The sequence below is a fragment of the Dioscorea cayenensis genome, chromosome 13, assembly GCF_009730915.1.
Source record: "Dioscorea cayenensis subsp. rotundata cultivar TDr96_F1 chromosome 13, TDr96_F1_v2_PseudoChromosome.rev07_lg8_w22 25.fasta, whole genome shotgun sequence".
Classification (NCBI taxonomy): Eukaryota; Viridiplantae; Streptophyta; class Magnoliopsida; order Dioscoreales; family Dioscoreaceae; genus Dioscorea; species Dioscorea cayenensis.
The window spans coordinates 5,615,658-5,635,030 of NC_052483.1; the positions used below are offsets into that span (position 1 = coordinate 5,615,658).

At 35.1% G+C, this 19,373-nt stretch overlaps 1 protein-coding gene across 1 annotated transcript; it reads right to left on the bottom strand.

Moving 5' to 3' along the window:
• Positions 1 to 7,435: 7,435 nt before the first annotated feature.
• Positions 7,436 to 11,348, bottom strand: LOC120274902 (probable disease resistance protein At1g61300). Its single transcript, XM_039281444.1, has 3 exons — positions 11,081 to 11,348; positions 7,649 to 10,103; positions 7,436 to 7,553 (listed from the first exon to the last, which is right to left on the bottom strand). Exons 1-3 carry the CDS (start codon positions 11,225 to 11,227, stop codon positions 7,483 to 7,485), a joined length of 2,673 nt encoding a protein of 890 aa, XP_039137378.1. The 5' UTR covers positions 11,228 to 11,348; the 3' UTR covers positions 7,436 to 7,482.
• Positions 11,349 to 19,373: the final 8,025 nt, after the last annotated feature.

A 19,373-nucleotide genomic window follows, 5' to 3' on the forward strand; every position in this document is an offset into this window, starting at 1 on the left:
AATATTTTTAAAAAAATATTTATAAAAAATAGCTATATTTTCAATCTCTATGACTATTATTTAGTTCTCATTGGTTTTTTTATTAGTTCCACTTTAACTTTTAGGGGTCGTTTAGTTCGCGGTAATGATATATTACCATGTAACAAGATTACCGTGGTAATAAGATTGAGAATATTATATGCTCAGAAATGTTGTGGCAATTTATGATAACCATGTTTGGTTAAAAACTCATATTACATAGTAATCAATTTGGTAATGTTCTAAATTTTCAAAAATACCCTTGTGTCTACCATTTTATGCAAATTTAAATTTAAAATAAAATAAAATTTTGGATAAAAAATTAAATTTTCGAAGCTAAACATATTCCAAAAAAAATATTATTTAAATTTATTTTTTTTATCTAACAAATAAGATATGAAAATTATTATTTTTAAACAAAGGACATATTTGTCTAAAAAATATTTCAGATTACCACCCACTTGGCAATCCAACATAACCACCTATTTGGGTGGTAATGGGATTACCAAGGTTGGTAATCACAGATTACTATCAATACTACCACCACCACTATTAGTTTTTTTATTAGTTCCACTCTAACTTTTAATAATATGTTTGGCCAGTTTTAAAAGAAAAAAACAAATCCTATCTCCATAATATGATTCAATTATTATTATTAGTTTCTTTATTAGTTCCACCCTAACTTTTAATAATTTGTTTGGCCAGCCTTAAAGGAAATTAAAAAACAAATCCTAGCTCCATAACAACAACAATAATAATAATAATAATAAAATTATTATTATTATTATTATTAAAGTTAAAGTTCATTGTTTTGAAGACTTGCCCAAGTCCTATATATTAAGTTCATATATTTTATAGTTATTAAAAACGTAAGACACACCAAGGCATCAGGGGATTAACCTAAGTGCAAGGTTCAAGGGTGTGCTCTTCTGAAGCAAGGTGCAAAACAATTTAAAAATATTAAAAAAAAAATCATAAACTTCATAATTCATACTAAAGAATTATAAATAAGAAAAATCAAAATTTAAAGTTCAAACTTTGGAAAAAAAAAATGTATAAATTGAAATAATATATTATCAATGTAGAATACCCTATTTAGTCCCACTAATATAGTAAATCTATTTCTTTGGTTCCTCTAATATGATTTATCCTTATGAGGTCCCTCTATTTTAACATTTGGGAAATGCAAGTCCTTCATAAGGACCTCTTAGAGACAAATTATATTAGAGGGAGGGACTTGTATTTCCCAAATATTAAAATACAAGAACTTCATATGGACAAATTATATTAGAGGGACCAAATAAACAAATTGACTATATTAGAGGGACTAAATAGGGTATTCTACCTATTATTAACATAGCACAAAAGTCATTATACTAATATTACTCCTCGGCCGGTACTAAAAAAATACTATTCCACTTAAAAATCTTAATCGCTATTAAGTTCTTGAAAATTGGAAAAAAAAAACTTCTTTTTTAGGGTGGAGTTAATATAATAATCATTCACAAGTTCATATTTGTCTAGTTCTTAAAAATTGAAAAAATAAAAAACCTATTTTTTTTTTAGAGTTGAGATTTAATTTGATAATCATCTAAATCCTCATATTAATCAAATCCTTAAAATCCGAATTAAAAAAAAATGCATTTTACTAAGGTGTGCTCAAACATCCTCAAACCTTAAGGTAAGGCAAGGCTACAAATTGTTTAGAAGGGAGACTAGTGAGGTTTGCGCTTTTAAAAACAATCATGCACATTTAACTTAAATCTAATATAGGTTCATACACACTCTTATGAAATTGAGGTAAGTTAATATTCAAAACATATTGGTTTTTATAATTTTAAAATTATGATAATTAATCATAACTTTTTTTTGTAAAAATAAAAAAAAGGGAAGTAACTAAATGTGATGGACAAACAATTTCACCTTGGCCGCGCTGCGTATTGTAAAGTGGACCTTGTTAGGGAATACAGCTGTGTATACAGTTGTATCTATATTTATATAGCTACCATATTTATATAACTGTGTATCTATCTATACCCTGTACAATTGTAGGTTTGTTGTTATGAAAATTGATTAATCTTTTCCACCTAACATGGTATCAGAGAGGTTTTTCTAAACCTAAATTTTTCCACGCCGACGCCCTCGATTCGCGTGCGCCGCCTCGATCCGCGCACCGCCGTCCTCGGTAGTCGCGCCCCAGCGACGCCCGCCCGCCCCTCAGGCCCGTCGCGCCCTGACCTCGCTCCCGCGCGCGCCATGCCGCCCAGCGTGCCTCGCCCAGCGCGCCCAGCCGCCTAGCCGCCTAGCGTGCTCGCCCAGCGCGCCCAGCCCACCCTAGCGTCTCCCCGTAGGCGCGCCGCCCTGCCATGGCGCCCCTACACGTCCCAGCATGCATCAGCCAACGGCCGCGCGCGCCCGGCTCCTTAGCCCGCACGATCTTGACCCAGCATGTGTTTCTCATGGCCTCGCCTGGGTTTCTTATCTCCGATAGGCGGGACGTCATGCTCAATGGCAATAATTATAAAGCATGGTCGTCCCACTTTTACGTTGTGCTCCTTCGCGGACTTAATCTTTGGGGTCATATTGATGGTACCCGTCCGCCTCCAGTTTCTTCTAGTGCCGCCTCTTCTAGCTCCCCTTCGTCTACAGTTACCAGCGCGTCCTCTTCCACGCCTGTTGACTTACTCAAGTGGACTGAGGATGATGCTCGTACCATTGCTATCATCTGTCAGTCCTGTGAGCTTTCTATTCGTTTGGCTGTTTGTGATCTTTCTACAGCGAATGCGATTTGGGATCATCTGCGCGCACTATATCTTCCTTCCAGTCAGGCGTTGCGTTACTCTTTGCTACAGACTCTCACCTCTACCTATCAGCGTGAGACCTCTGTCTCAGATTTCTTTGCCGTGATCAGTGATTTATGGCGTCAGTGTGATGAGATGACCCCCTCTCCTTCTCCGACATGTGCCCAGTGTCTTTCCATTACTCAGGATCGTGATTATCTTCGCATTTATGAGTTTCTCATGCGTCTTCGCCCTGAGTTCGAGGCCGTTCGAGCTCAGCTACTGCACCGGGTTACACCTCCGTCTGCTAGTGATACTCTGGCATATGTGCTTGCTGTGGAGACTCGTCTTCGGTCCTTGGATGTGGTTCCACCACCTGCTACTACTCATTCTGTTCTTGTTGCTCCCCAGCAGAACCCAGTGCCGACCATTGCTCCTTTGATGCCGTCTCCTGGTCTTAGCGCTCCTGTCCGTTCTCTATCTCAGTCTCAGGGACCGGTTTCTAGTGCATCTCCTCGACGGTCAGTTCGGTGTCATTACTGCCATGCTCTTGGCCATATTCGTACTGAGTGTCGCAAGTTACAGCGAGCTCAGATGACAGAGACAGTGATGACCCCCACCCAACCCTCGACTACTCGGGTAGTCCGTTGCTCTGTCGAGCGGTTTCAAACGAACTTATTCAAGACTTTCAGAGTCGGATATCTCCTTCTTCGACCCGATACTCACTCGGGATGCCTCCGAGCGTCTCCAGCTCACCCATCGAGTCGCCTCCGCCCCTACAGGTATTTCTTCATCCTCTTGGTTACTTGACTCTGGAGCTTTTTTTCATATGACCTATGATGCTACCCACCTTCACTCTCTTCACCCTTTTTTTCTTCGATCTTCGTGTCATTATTGCTAATGGCACGACACTCTCTGTCCCTAGTCGTGGCCTCTTACACACCACTTATTTTCATATTCCTGATGTTGCCTTTTGTACCCACGCTCTCCATGAACCTTATTTACGCTAGCCACTCGCTTCTCTTGGCTATCTTGTTATTTTTGATGAGTTTGGTTGTCGTGTGCGAGGATCGTCTTCTGAGGACCCTCATTGAGCCGGCCATCGCCATAGTGGGGTGTATGTGCTCGATCATCTTCGTCTTCCGTTCTCTTCTATGTTACCAGCGGCCTCTATTTATTGTTTTTCTACTGTTCGTTTCCATCAGTGGCATCATCGGCTTGGCCATCCTAGTGGTTCTCGCCTGTCTTCTCTTATTCATTAGGATGTTTTAGGTCGTGTTTCAGTTGATAATTCTCATTCTTGTTCGGGTTGTAAGCTTGGCAAACAGCTACAACTCCCGTATCCTTCAAGTGTGTCTAGGTCTGGGTCTCCGTTTGAATTAGTTCATTCGGATGTTTGGGGTCCTGCCCCGTTTGTTTCCAAAGTTGGACATCGTTATTATGTTATTTTTGTTGATGATTTCTCTCGTTACACTTGGATTTATTTTATGCGTTCTCGTTCCGAGTTTTTAAAGGTTTATATTGATTTCTCTAATATGGTGCGCACCCAATTTTCGGCCACCATTCGTACTTTCCGTTCTGATTCAGGAGGGGAGTATCTTTCTCATGAGTTTCGTGAGATTCTTGCCTCCCACGGCACTCTTCCTCGATTTCCTCTTGTTACGGGTGCCCATGCTCGAATGGCACTGCTTGAAAAGAAACATCGTCGTATTCTTGAAACCGCTCGTACTCTTCTCATTGCCTCCCATGTTCCCCTCACTTTTTGGGTGAGAGTGTCTCTCTACTTGCTTTACCTCATCAATCTTCAACCCTCTTCCTTTTTTCAAGGTAGTAGTACAGGGGAATGTCTTTTTTCCAGCCCACCCCGTTATTCTCATCTTCGTGTGTTTGGTTGTTTGTGTTATGTCCTCCTTATGCCTCGAGAGCGGACTAAACTTTCTGCTCAGTCTGTTCCTTGTGTCTTCCTTGGTTATAGTCCTAAGCACAAAGGCTATCGGTGTTATGATCCTGTTACACGTCGCCTCCGTATCTCGCGTGATGTTTCTTTTGTTGAGGATCGTCCTTTCTTTGTCCCTTCCCCTTCCTCTTCTTCTCATTCCTCTACTACCTCGACCGATGTTCAGTTTCTCATTGTGTCCTCACCACCTTCTTTGTCCCCACCTCCATCTGTATCTCATCCATCCTCTCCTCCATCTGTTTCACCGTTGACTGCTGACCCTCCTGTCCAGTGTTTCTATTCCCGCTCTCTTCTTCCTAAGCGATCCCCTCGGCAGCGAGCTTCCTCGATGTGTTCCCTGCGGATGATCCCCAGCAGCGTCGCTATCCTCTTCGTGATCGTCATCCCCTCGATCGCCTTTAATCTTGCCTCTCGACTCTTGACCTACCTATTTCTCCCTTCATGGCCCTCGAGCCATCTTCTACCGAGAGTGTCCAAAATACCCGAGTGGTAAGCTGCTATGTCTGCTGAGTTGGAGGCCCTCGAGCGCACCTCTACATGGGATTTGGTTCCCCTTCCTCCTGGCGCTGTTCCCATTACTCGCAAGTGGGTCTATAAAGTAAAGACTCGTTCACGGCGGTTACGTAGAGCGATGCAAGGCTCCCCCTGTGGCTCGTGGTTTTCGGCGAGGGCGAGGGGACGAGATTATGATGAGACTTTTTGCTCCGTAGCTCATATGACTACCATTCGAGCTCTCATTGCTGTTGCTGCAATTCGACGATGGTCCCTTTTTCAGTTTGATGTGAAGAATGCTTTTCTTCACGGGGATCTTCAGGAGGAGGTTTACATGCTTCCTCCCCCTGGGTTTTTCTTCCGATTCGGTTTGGTCCGTCAGCCTTGAAGGCTCTCTATGGTCTCAAACAGGGCTCCTCGTGCCCCGGGTTTTGAGCGCTTTCGAGCCCTAGCGTGGTTGCTGCCGGTTTTCGACCCTAGTCCGCATGATCCCGCTTTATTTGTGCACTCTTCCTCTCATGGTCGGACTTTGTTGTTGCTTTATGTGGATGATATGATCATCACTGGTGATGATCCTGCTCATGTGGATTTTGTCAAGCATCACCTTCAGCAACATTTTCAGATGACTGATCTTGGTCGATTGAGCTATTTTTTGGGCATTGAGGTCACTTCTACTTCTACTGGTTTTTAGTTGTCCCAGCAGCGTTACACATCTGATATCCTCGCACGGTCAGCTCTCTCTGACTCTTGTCCCGTGACGACTCCTATGGAGCTACATCTTCGATTGCGTCTTGATGAGGGGACTCCCTTTATCCGATCCGACACGCTATCGTCACTTGGGTTGGGGAGTCCGGTCTATCTTACCCTCACTCGTCCAGACATTGCTTATGTTGTGCATGTTTTGAGCCAGTTTGTTAGTGCACCTACTGCATTCACTATGCCCATCTTTTTGAGGCTTACGGGCTATCTTGGGCGACTCGGTCTCGAGGCCTTCTTTTCTCTCGAGCATAGTTCTCCGGAGCTTCGTTCTTATTCGATGCTACTTGGGCTAGTGATCCGTCCCCGATCGTCGCTTACATTCGGCTTCCGCTTTTGTTCTTGGGCTCTTCTCTCATTGCTTGAAGTCCAAGAAGCAACTGGCGTTCTCGATCTAGCATGAGCGAGCTTCGCGCTATGGCTACTACTGCTGAGGAGATTGTTTGGTTGCGTTGGCTTTTGCATGATCTTGGTGTTGTCTCGCATGCTCCTACTCCTCTACATTGTGACAACACCGGTGCCATTCAGATCACTTTGAATCCTGTCAAACATTCCCTCTCCAAGCATATTGGTGTTGATGCTTTCTTCTTGCGTGATCAGTACAACAAAGGCATTCTTGCTCCCAGTTTGTTCCTTCTGAGCGTCAGCTTGTGGATCTGTTTACTAAATCTCAGACACGGGCACAACATGATTTTCTCTTGTCCAAACTCTCGATGTTTGATCCCCCATGAGTTTGTGGGGTGGGGGGGTGTGTGTGTTAGGGAATACAGCTGTGTATACAGTTGTATCTATATTTGTATAGCTACCATATTTATATAACTGTGTATCTATATATACCCTGTACAATTGTAGGTTTGTTGTTATGAAAATTGATTAATCTTTTCCACCTAACAGACCTTTTTGTGGGTTTTTTTTTTTTGGAATGAACATGGTTTATCAATTTTTCCATCACCTTGGGTTGAATATTACCATTAGAAAACAAAACCATGTGTAAACAAGCCAAAAATTTTATCAATGTAAAAGATTTTTACATGTTTTTAATTTTTTACAAGTAAGCTCATCCAACTCTAATTTTCCAAGAAAAAAAATTAAAAACATTTAAATTATTTACGCAAAATGTTTTCCACAGATATACATGTAAAATGTAAATATTAGTAAGAGGTTTTATTAAATATATTCAATAATATTTCTTTTAGACACGTGTATATATAATTTACAATTTTACAAGGTTATACATGCAAAAAAAAAATTAAACTTTTTGAAAGGTATATTTCAAAATTATATAACGTCACCTCAAAATTTATGTATATATATATGAAAATTAGTTATAATAAATCATTTATACCAAATATGCTTTTAGAGGGATAAATATTAGTGTGAATATCATTCATATATATATATATATATATATGTGTGTGTATAAAGAAATAAAATATGGGTAAAATTAGTAAAAACCTCCCCCAACGGAAAAAAAAAAAGTTATAGCATTACCTCATCAAACCCAAATATTTCAAGAAAGTCTCTATGACCAAGTGGACGAACACCGCCAACTGCAGACAAAAGAAAGGAAAATACTTTTATTAGCTACACACACAAAGCCGAAAATTGAAATTAAAATGAAAGAATATATGAATTTGAAAAATACCAAAAAAATCAGCAATTTCTTCATCTTCTGAGCTATTTGAGCAAAATTGTGACGGGATAGTGGCATCATCCCACTCCAATTTCTCCCACCATATTTTCTCACATTTAATAAATAAGCCTCGGTTGTTGACAATTCCCGGCTTGAATGGAAGCCTCTTCAAACTTGGACAGCCCTCCAAATGAACTTTTGAAAGATGAGGAAAATCTAATGTACAATGACTTATTTTCACTAGCTTTGGTAAACCAAGTATTGTCAAATACTTTAGTTTGGGGAATGTAGTGATGGCATCATCCTCTTCAATTTCTCCCACCTCTCCATTTACCAATTCTTCCATAGCATCACAATTTTTCAATAATAAAGCACGGAGGAGTGGGAGATGCAAGACCCAATGAAGACTTGTCAAACTGTGGCATTCTTCAATTTGGACAAGTTGAAGCACCGGCAAAACTTCTTTCGGCTCAATCCTCCAGACAAAACTTCTCAATTTTGGAAGATCAAATAATTTGAGAAACTTGAGACTTATCTTAGTTCCGTGAGTAATCACCAGGTTTTGAATGGTAGTGCATGATCTGATTTGAAACTCTTTTGGCCACCCATGACCTTCACTTGTTAAACTACTAAATTGAAGTGTTTGCAAGCCTTCAATTTCTTGAATATTGATATTGACGATTGGTAAGTCGGAGAGTTGTTGGAGGATCTCATTAGAAGATGCACGCATTCCTATACTTTTAAAGCCTCTCAGTATCTCCAATTCCTTTGGTTCTACACACCCATATGGATAAAGGTCAAGCACCTGTAGATTGCACAAATTTGACAACAGCCCAGCTTGTAATTTGCCTAGAAACAGATATCCACATAAAAGGCATTTCAGTTTTTTCAAATTTCCAAGCTCGTGTGGAAGTGATTTGATTCTTGTGCGTGATATGTCAAGGAACTCAAGATTAAACAAATGTGTGATCTCGGTTGGGAGCTCATCGATTCCAGTAGAAGATAAATTCAAATATGTGAGATTTGGCATTTGCCTAAGAAAGATCTTCGGTAGATTTTCTAGCCTTTGATTATGTTGAATGCTTAAACTTAAGAGGCTCGGGCACTGACATTGTAACTCAGGCAAAGAATTCATATCACAATTGATTATTGACACTCGTTCCAGCTGAATCCATGTCTCCATCTCCTCTGATGACAACTGTTCAAAGATAATGTTTTGTTTAACAAACCATGCTATATGGTCGCCCTCAGCTCTTGAGGCTATCCATTGAGCCATGTCATGTATTACTTCATGCACCTCAACTACTGTTCTATTATCATGAGTTATTACTAAACTTGCTTCCTCCAGGACTTTAATGATATAGCACCCATGCATGTAAGCTTCTGATATGGAATCAAAGTAGTATATTAGTCCAAATCCCAACCAACATTTGATTAGATCTTCAATTAAGATGAGTTTTCTTTTAGGCCACAAGCAAAAGCATAAGAAACATTGTTGAAGGGTTTCATGGGCTAGACTATCATAGCTGCTTCTCAAATATAAAAGCATTGATTCACATAAACTTGATAAATGCCTACCCTGCAGCTGATCGAGCATGAGATTCCACTTTGCTAACCATGTCTGATTTGACATAGCCCGCCCAACCATTATAAGAGCTAGCGGCAATCCACCACATAAATTGGCTACTTCTCTTGCTACTTCCTCTATAGAAGGGACATCTTCCAAATTCATTGCTAAATTTTCCTTGAAAAGTTGCCACCCTTCGTCTTTGTCCAAGCACTCCAATTTGATCTTTTTGTCAGCTCTCATGCAATCACATACTTGCTTTGATCGGGTGGTAAAAACTACTTTGTGCTTGTATAGAGTTGTTATAACACTGTTATCACGCGGGTCAGGAATTCCAAGAACTGTGATGTCCAATTCCTCCCATAAATCATCTAGCAACAATAAGAAGTTTTTATATTTTAAAAACTTGAAAATAGTTTCCATGCTTGGCTCGCACAACGACAACTGTTCAGCTATACAGTCACGAAGATCTTCAACATGATGTTCATATGAAGCTCTAACATAAATGACATAATCGAAACCCATATTCCAATCATCTATGGACCTTTCGATTTCTTTCATGAGAGTGGTTTTGCCAATCCCACCCATACCATAAATCCCAATTATCCCAAATGTTTTATCTGCAAGGCAATCACGGACAATACGCAAATTGGACCCAATCATTATGCCAATATTTGTGGTTGAGATTGGCATATCTATGACCGGATTAGAAGGCCTCCTCTTCGCCAGAACACTTAGATGATTTTTTTCTTTCATCAATTCATCTATTTCTTTCTTAAATTTTGTTGCTTTTCTGCTGCCATTTAATCTTGAATAAATATTTAGGGAGCAACATCCGGTGACAAAACATCTACTAAAATCAATCACCAACTGATTTGTACATTGATCCATGTCCAGAACCTGCATGTTATCAATTCAAATTTAATAATAATAATAATAATGGAAAAAAAACCTTTAAAATATCTTGATAAAATAATTATAAGTTGTTTGATGCTAGAAAATCAGATAAAGAAAGGTAACCTTAAGTCTAATTAAACCAAAGATCATTACACTAAATATTGTAGTATTTTCCTTATATCATATCAGATAAAAAAAAATTGCAAGTATATCAAAATGAATTGACATCTAAGCGAACTCATATTGTATTTTCACTTGCACCATACCAATCGGGCACAATATTTATACCATTTTACTCTATGCAGCGACAATTTGATTTCCAATTTTGACAAATTTCAAGCATCAAATTAATGTAACAATTTCAGTAGTTTGATGATCATATAATTGATCAAAGCACTAATCACATCTATTGTATTTTAAAACTACTTTGCCATCCTTACTTTTTCTTGTTGTGGTAGACTTCATCCTTCTTTGTATTCACAGGAATACACTGAATGCTCAGTGAATAGTTTCTTACAATATTACTAAATAGTATTAAAAAATTATAATTAGTTTCAATCTTAAAATATTCACTCCAACAAATATTAAGTAAAACCAATTTTTGATAAAAGCTTTTAATTCAAAAACAAATTAAATAAATCAAACCCCCTGAAGACACAGTTTTCAAGACCCTGATCTAAAACCACCAACCAAGAGCATGTGATAAGTCAGGTATGGGCAACAAATAGAAAATAAAACATCAGACTAAAAGTGTAAGAGAAGGAGATATAGATCAGGAATTACTTGTTGTAATAAATGCACAGAAACTACAGAGTAAACACAGGGACGCTGAGGGCCTTTCGTATGATAAGAACCTAAATTTGATCATCTCTATTGACATATGCCATTAAAAGATTTGGTGCGAGTATTTCATATTTATTTGAAATCATGTAAATCAAGAAACTAGAAACTAATTATATGATGATGATGATGATATATACCTTGTCAAGCCATGCTTGCACTTTTTGAGTGCGTTGTTTGCCTTTCTCCTCCTGCAATTCAATCTCCCTCAGAACGCGATTTCTCATGGCCTTGAGATCTTCCATGGCGCCAACCAAATCCAACAGCCTCGCCTCGGCGTGCATCATGTCGCCGGCCTCAATCCAGGATTTGAGAAAACCTGTGCCCTATTAAACTAGTCAACAACTTTTTAGGTAAAACAAGGTGCGTGCTATTCCAGTTCCATCCGGTTCTTCAAAACTTTGAAGTTATCTAAAAGGTTCTAAACAATTTTTTTTTTTTTAAATACAAATGAATTTAAATAACTATCTTGCCCTTGTAGTGAAACCCATCTCAATCATGTGGCTGTAGGGACCGAGCTGAGGCAAGATGGATCGGCTCGGACAAGACGTGGCCTACGACAGTCTTGATTCGGTACCGGCCTGTGCCAAAATGATAATTGGCCAAACTACAAGGAGCGCTTGGTTCGGATAATGTGAAAATATTACCGAAAATCTAACGGTAATATGTTCAGATTATTTTGTTTTGATTACTGTAGTAATGATAATATTGATGGCAATATGAGATTACCCATAGTTAAATATTATCAAATAAAATGTTAATTTAATTAACACCGAAATAGGTGTCCATACAGATTACCAGATTGCTGGTAATGTGTAATGTTTTTTTTCTAATTATGCACCCACTCATTTAATCTAATTCCTCGTTATTTTTCCTCATTATTTTTTATATTATAATTTAATTATTTATTTATCTAAATATTTTAAATTAAGTTTTTGAAATTTTTATATGTAGGAGTATTTTAGTAAATACAAAGGTATTTTAAAAAATTGTGAAAAAATAATTTTTGATATTATAATTTAATTATTCATTTATCTAAATACTTTAAATTAAAATTTTCAAAATTTTATATTTAGGGGTAATTTTTGAATAATAGATGACAAGCACCTTTTTTATATGAATATAACATAACAGTACTAAAACCCGCATGTACAGTGTATGCACAGTATGAGAATAGTATAATAATCCGAATGAACAGTGTATGAACAGTACCATCATGGGAGGGATTTGAACCCATGACCTCCCTCTTATATTTTGGTGTCATACCATTGGACTATCCAATGGTTGACATTTAGGTGTAATTTGATAAATATAAAGGTATTTTAAAAAATTTGTGCAAAAAATTAATTTTTAATATTATAATTTAACTATTTATTTATCTATATACTTTAAATTATATTTTTTAAAATTTTATATGTAGGGGTATTTTGGTAAATTTGACATATTACTGAAGTGATTACTATGACTAATCAATCATGGCAATGAAAAATTATCAGTAATGTAAATTCTCAACCAAGCATAGTAATCTCACATTACCACATCATTCCTGGGCATATAACATTCCCGATCTCATTACTATAGTAATCTGATTACCGTGATAATATATTATTACTGTGAACCAAAGGCCCTAAGGGTATTTTTTTTTATATTAATCAAAAAATTAAATTCTAACCATAATCACAAGGATGAAAGGAAATAATCTCCTGAGCAAGCACTGAAAGTTTATAAGAAAATTCATAGGAATTAATTAAAAAAATAAAAGTTCTAAAGAGCTTTCAAGAACTTAATATATGTCACCTATCTTGGTTTATTGCTTGGCTGACAATCTTACTCCAACTCCCTCAATATTTAATGCCTCTTGTGGTCCTTGGTTAAAGGGGTGTTTCACCAAACCACCAACCACCAAACAACCCAAAAAAATTTTATATATAAAAGTGAATTATTGAGATAAATATATTTAATAATAAATTTTAGTTTTATATTTATAAACAATAATACAAATAAAAAATTAAACCAAATTTTTGTATAAGTTTTTTCTCAAAAAACTTATTTTTTTTCCAACATGATTTTACATTTTAAAACCTTAATCTTAATTTGCTAACCACAATTGATTATACAATTTTTTTTTCTTTAAACCTTCATAAATAGCACCACAAATTCTTGAAAATTTAACTCAACCGCGGCTAGTGTCATAGGTATGGTCCAATGACCTAATTAGACAAAGAAGAAAGAGGTGCTAGCATGTTAAATGCCTACATTCGCCAAAGCACATGACCGATATCAAACAAAACCAATTTGTGGGCTTATGACATGCCCACAAACCTAATCCTTGACATCCTCATTTAGGGGACAAGGAAAGAGACAAGACACATGAGACTCAAAATCTTGCGCTAAAGAGAGTGAAGGTTCAAATCCTCTTAAAGGCGTAATATGGAGAATGCTCATTGAATGAGCAATTCAATAACAGATTTCTAATCTAATCAATATTGATATACTAAGTATCGGATTATTGGAATTGGAATAGGTTTGATAACGGATCAAGAATCTTGCCGGTCTTCTTTATCTAATGAATAAGGAGTCTGTTTTAGAGATTCGCACTACGGTTCGAAGGCCAAAATGCTTTACTACACCAAATTATAAATTTGAAAGCAGATATGAAGAGGTGGTTTTAAAACAACAGGCTCTACAAAGAGAGATAGGGAATTACTGCATGTTTTAGAGCCAGTTTAAAATAACCGGTTCTAAAGTTTAAAATAATAATAATAATAATAATAATAATAATAATAATAAAATCTCAGTTGCCTTGTGTTTCTCTTTGGCGCCTCTTTTCTTTTCGATTTATTACATCATTCCTTTTGCCTGAATCACGACATGGAAGCAGCACCAAAGTCGTGGGAGGTGACGAAAAGATGATCGCAGCGTTGGGAGCAGTTGCAGAACGGTAAGCGAGAAGAGGGGAAGGAGACAGAAGAGGCGAGGAGAGGCCGGGGAAGACGTTGATGGACGAAGAAGAAGTCTACGGAGAAGGGATCGAGGGGGCAGATTGGGAAGCAAGGAGGATGGTGTGGAGGGCTCTCGATTGGATCTAAAATCAGGTAATCGGAAACCCTAGGATCTGACATTAGGTGATAACAAATCCTATTTTCCACAATAATTTTGATCGTATTGATTTGAATTTATGGTATTTTGATTGGAATTCGATGACTTTCGCTTTGAATTTCCTTGATTCTTGTTGATTGTAATTACATCTTGAATCAGATGGTAGAGCAGTGATAGAGATTGGAAACATTGGTCACAGGGCGGACCACGAGTATGATTATTTCTTCAATATCATGCTAATTGGTGATTCTGGAGTTGGGAAATCCAACATCCTATCGAGGTTCACTCGCAACAAGTTATGCTTGGAATCCAAATTCACCATCGGTCTGGAGTTCGCCACTAGGACGCTTCCGGTGATCTTGTTCTCTGACTTTCACTATTGATGATCTCCCGTTATCCTGTTCATCAACTGCTACTTATTATTTGAATAATTTCTTTGTTCTTCTTGTAATTTTTAACTAATTATGAGTCTTTGATGATGTAGTCCTTATTGTAAAATTTTTTTAAATCTTTAGGTATTCCATGAAACAGTGGTGGAATGCATCACGTGTGAGATGTAATACTACTGTACTTGTAAAATGCAGCTTTTTTAGTTCATTAGGTCTTTAGGTATTCCATGGAATAGTACTAAATTTTACATTTCAATGACGAGGGTCATGGAAACCACATGTGTGGAAAGGTTGGGGTCTTTATTAAATTTTGTTTTATTATTATTATTATTATTTTGGTCGTGGGGTTTTTAAGAAAAGGTGGACAAATCAGGTATTGGATTTTTTATTTGGGAATAGAATAAAATACAAACTGTTTGATTGCAATGGTGGTTTCTTTGGTTCTTCAGTTCTTTTGATATTTCATGAAATAGTTGCCGATTTTTGCGATTCATAGGCTGGAAGCTATAGAAACATGTTTGGTGTGGTGGGCATATAGGAAAGAATCAAAGAGAACTCAAAAGATTAACAACACTACACCACAGTATACTAATAGAGGCAAACAAGGACGACCGGTTTCAGAAAACTTGCTCAAATGAATGGGATTAAAAAATTAATCCCACTGTATAAGTGTTTAAATATTTTTAAAAAAAAATTAGTCAATCTCACTGTGGACCCTTTTCTTTTGTTTTTCTTTTGTTTTGCAGTATTGACTTCAAGATCCAAACGATTGAGTTGGATGGCAAGCAGATCAAACTGCAAATTTGGGACACAGCGGGTCAGGAATGTTTTTGAATAATAACAACTAGTAGGTGTTTTTGAAACATTATTAGATTGAACAACTGTCTGGTTGATCTTTTTCTACTTGGGAGGAATTGCTTAAGAGGACATTAGAACATAGAGTTTGCAGATCAACCTTCTTCATTAACTTTATATTCTATCTGCAACATATTATTGAGGTGCCATGGCATTTTGCTCATTTACAATGTGATTGATGAGTCATCCTTTAATAGTAATTTCCTCACTTTGCCTTTGATGGTAAAATGTGTCACTTTTCATTTTGACAATCTCCATGCTGCATCCTGCAACTTACAGACATTAGGAACTGGATTTGAAACATTGAACAACATGCTTCAGACAATGTGAACAAGATTCTTGTGGGCAACAAGGCTGATATGGATGAGAACAAAAGAGTATGTATACTTGTTACCTGCTTAGAAGGTTATCTTTTTAATTTAACATACATATTATGGATTTTATGTTCTTATTTGTGGTTCCTTTCCCAGCCATTTAGTAATATATATATTTACATATTTAACTTTTGGATTTTGTGGAATTCAAGGTATTGTGAATATTCTTTTCCATTGGTTTATAAACCTGCTGCTGTGTTCTTGTAGCTTTATGGTTCAAAATATTGTTTATAATTATTACAGGAATATGATATATTCAAAGCTAATGAGCAAGTTTTAGAGGCGATTATAATTGCTAAGTAAGAAGTTTTAGTTTTTGAGGCTATTATAACCGCCTCTAAAAATTATAATGAGGATTGAAAAAAAATATAGTTTTTGAGGCGGATATAAAAGCCTCTAAAACCAAGGTGAGGTTTAAAAATATTAGTATTTGAGGCAGTTATAACCACCTCTAAAAGTATGAAGAGTAGTTTAGAAATTGTTAACTTTGGAGGCGGTTATATGTTAACTTTGGAGGTGGTTGTAACTGCCTCCAAAGTTAACAATTTCTAAACTACTCTTCATATAACCGCCTCTAAAAGTATGTAGGGAAGTTTAAAAATTATGATCTATGGAGGCAGTTATAACCGCCTTTAAAACTAAAGCTATCGAGACGGTTAAAAGCGACTCTATAGGGTTTGAAAACCATCTCTAAATCCCTTTTCTAGTGTAGTGCTTGTACGCTTAAGAGGCTCTAATACCATGTATCACATGTTGGGTCCCTTAAATACCTAAACTTGCCCTGCCACACAGACGATGTAGGACTGTACCCATTTTTAATTTTTCCCTTACTCCCACCCAAATTTCTTAGGGTTACACATCAATCTCCGATCTACTTATCTCCCTACTCCCTATCTTCTTCAAGTTTTATTTTATTTTGCTTCTCCGTTTCCCTACTCCTATGAAATGATTAAAAATCACTCATCATTTTTTGCAATAAAACATGTTCTTGCATCTTAAATCTCAAAGCCAATACTACTTTCATATAGTGTGACAAACTGCACTACAACAAAAAACACTTATTGTGACATTTTTAAAGTAATATTTTTGGCAAATGCCACTGCAAACCATTAAAATAACTTTTAAGCGATAATTGTAATAAATGGTGGTATGCTTTTATTTATTCCTACATTTATAATGACATTTCTACTTATAGTAATAAAATGTTTTTATTTTGTGATATTTTTTAAGACTTTAGCGACATTGATAGAAATGTCAGTACAATATTATTTGTTAAGACGCTTGTTATGACCTATGTAATAAATGTCATAATCCAATATGACTTTAATTGCATCAATTTATTATGATATATTTGAAAACACCATTTTAAGTTAGGATATGTATATATATATATATTTTTTAAAAAATATGAACGATAATTTAAAATTGAAAAAAGTGGTATTTAAGAGAAAATAAAAGCATCAATATTTTAATTTTCGAGAGTGCCAAAAATTAGGAGGCAATTTTTTTTTATGAGCGCCAAAATTTATGCGGCTTATAGATTCATGATCTATATATAAGACAAGAAAAAACCCCTAATAGTGTAAAAGACCAAAAATAAAGTTCTTGTCAGGAGATAAAGTAAGTATCTCGATTTTTCTTTATTTCATAATATTTTTTAGCATTGTTTTTCTTGCAATATTATTAAAATATTTAACTTGTTATTCATTTTGGTAAATGATTGATAGTTGATTAATTTTTTAATTAGTTTTTGTTATGAAAACAAGTATGAGAATTTAATTAATCTAATTCTAGAGTTTGAGAATATTTTTTAAAAGAAAAAAAAAAAGAAGAAGATTGAATTTAATTTGGATGAGATCTCCAAAACATCCCTTTTTGTTGAAAATTAAAATATGTTTTTTGTTTTTTCTCCTTGCCGACAATGATGATGGGGTGGTCATGACATGGATGCAAGGCTTCAATCCTTGAAATTGTCATTTAGTTTTTTTTTTTATTTAATCTTAGTATTGTTGAAGTTTTACAATTTGTCCCCTCTTTTTTTTATTTTTTAAAGGGTTCTTACTATACTTAAGGGGACACACATATAGTTTTGGTAAAGTTTTACAATTGACCCCTTATATAATTTTTATTTCTTATAGTGTTCTTGTTACAATTATGGCTCACACATAGCTTTGTTGAAGTTTTATATTTCATTCTTTTATTCCAAGTTAAATTATTTAAAGGTTCTTATTATGGTTATGACACACACATACATAAACTGAGGCAAATTATATATTCTCCTTCAATATAAAAATAGCTTATTTGTATTTTTTTAAAGCAAATTATATATGCTCCACATAGTTTTATTTTTTATTTTTTATTTTTTATTTGTATTTCAAATTTGTATCATTGATTCTAATATATCATATATGTTTACATTTAATTTAACTTTTATTGTTATATTACCATTATTTTATTAAATGTAAAAATTGTAGGTGGGAGATGCTACAAGTCGTCCTCGTTCTCAATTACCCACTCAATTTCATTTTAGCGATAATGATCTGGTACAATTTTTATAATATCATCTTATTATATTTTTAAATTATTAAAATTATAAATTGTATTATTTATTTATCTCTTTTTCTTTATTAATTGATTTAGATAGACACTGATGTATTTGTCTATTTTATTTTATAGATAAGAGATCACTATGATAAATTTAAAGTCAATTCTACGGATTGAAACCTTAGCTTTATTATAATATTTGAAAGTTATTTTTTAAAGATTTGTAGATCATTTTGACATTGTTTAAATTATTTTAAAATTTTAAAATTATAAACTGCATTATTTATTTATCTATTTTTCTTTATTAATTGATTTAGATAAACACTAATGTATTTGTATATTTTATTTTGCAGATAAGAGATCATCATGACAAATTTAAAGACAATTATACGGATTGAAGCCTTAGCTTTATTATAATGCTTGAAAGTTATTTATAAAATATTTGTAGATAATGTTGACATTATTTTAATTAGTATTTTAGTGCTACGTTGGATTTTTAAATTTTGATGAATAATTTTTATTAATATTTTGTTAAATTATGCAAATTAATTTTATAGAATTTAAATTATATCTCATATTTTATTTAATTAAATCATATATAAATTTTTTTTAAATTAATATTGTGAAAAATTAGACAATATTCTTATACCAACATTTATAAATGACATTTAATTTTAAAATTAGATATAATGAATCACTTTTACTAACATTTACAAGTATCTCCTTAAATTGGTATTCATATATAATTGCTATTTTATTAAACCAATGTTTATAAAAAGTGGATTTAAGTAATTTAAGAGACCTTTAACAAATGTTATTATATAACCTCTATAACAACAATTATAAATATTGCAATATTTTAAAATTAATGTGATAAAAACTTGTGGCGACATCTACAAATGTTATAAAAAATATAAAAAGTGTTGCTTAAGACATATACAAATATTGGAATAAAATCCATATTGAGACTATTTCCAAATGTTAGAAAAATATCACAATAAATGTTGGAATATATAGGTACCGAAGTTTCTTAGAAATGTCACAACAAAGTATACCGACTGTGGTAATTATGACATATAATCTACATTTGTTACAAAAGTCGGTATAGAGTTATTCCGATGATTTTTTGCTATTTAACGACATATGTCAAATGTCACAAAAATCATGTTTCG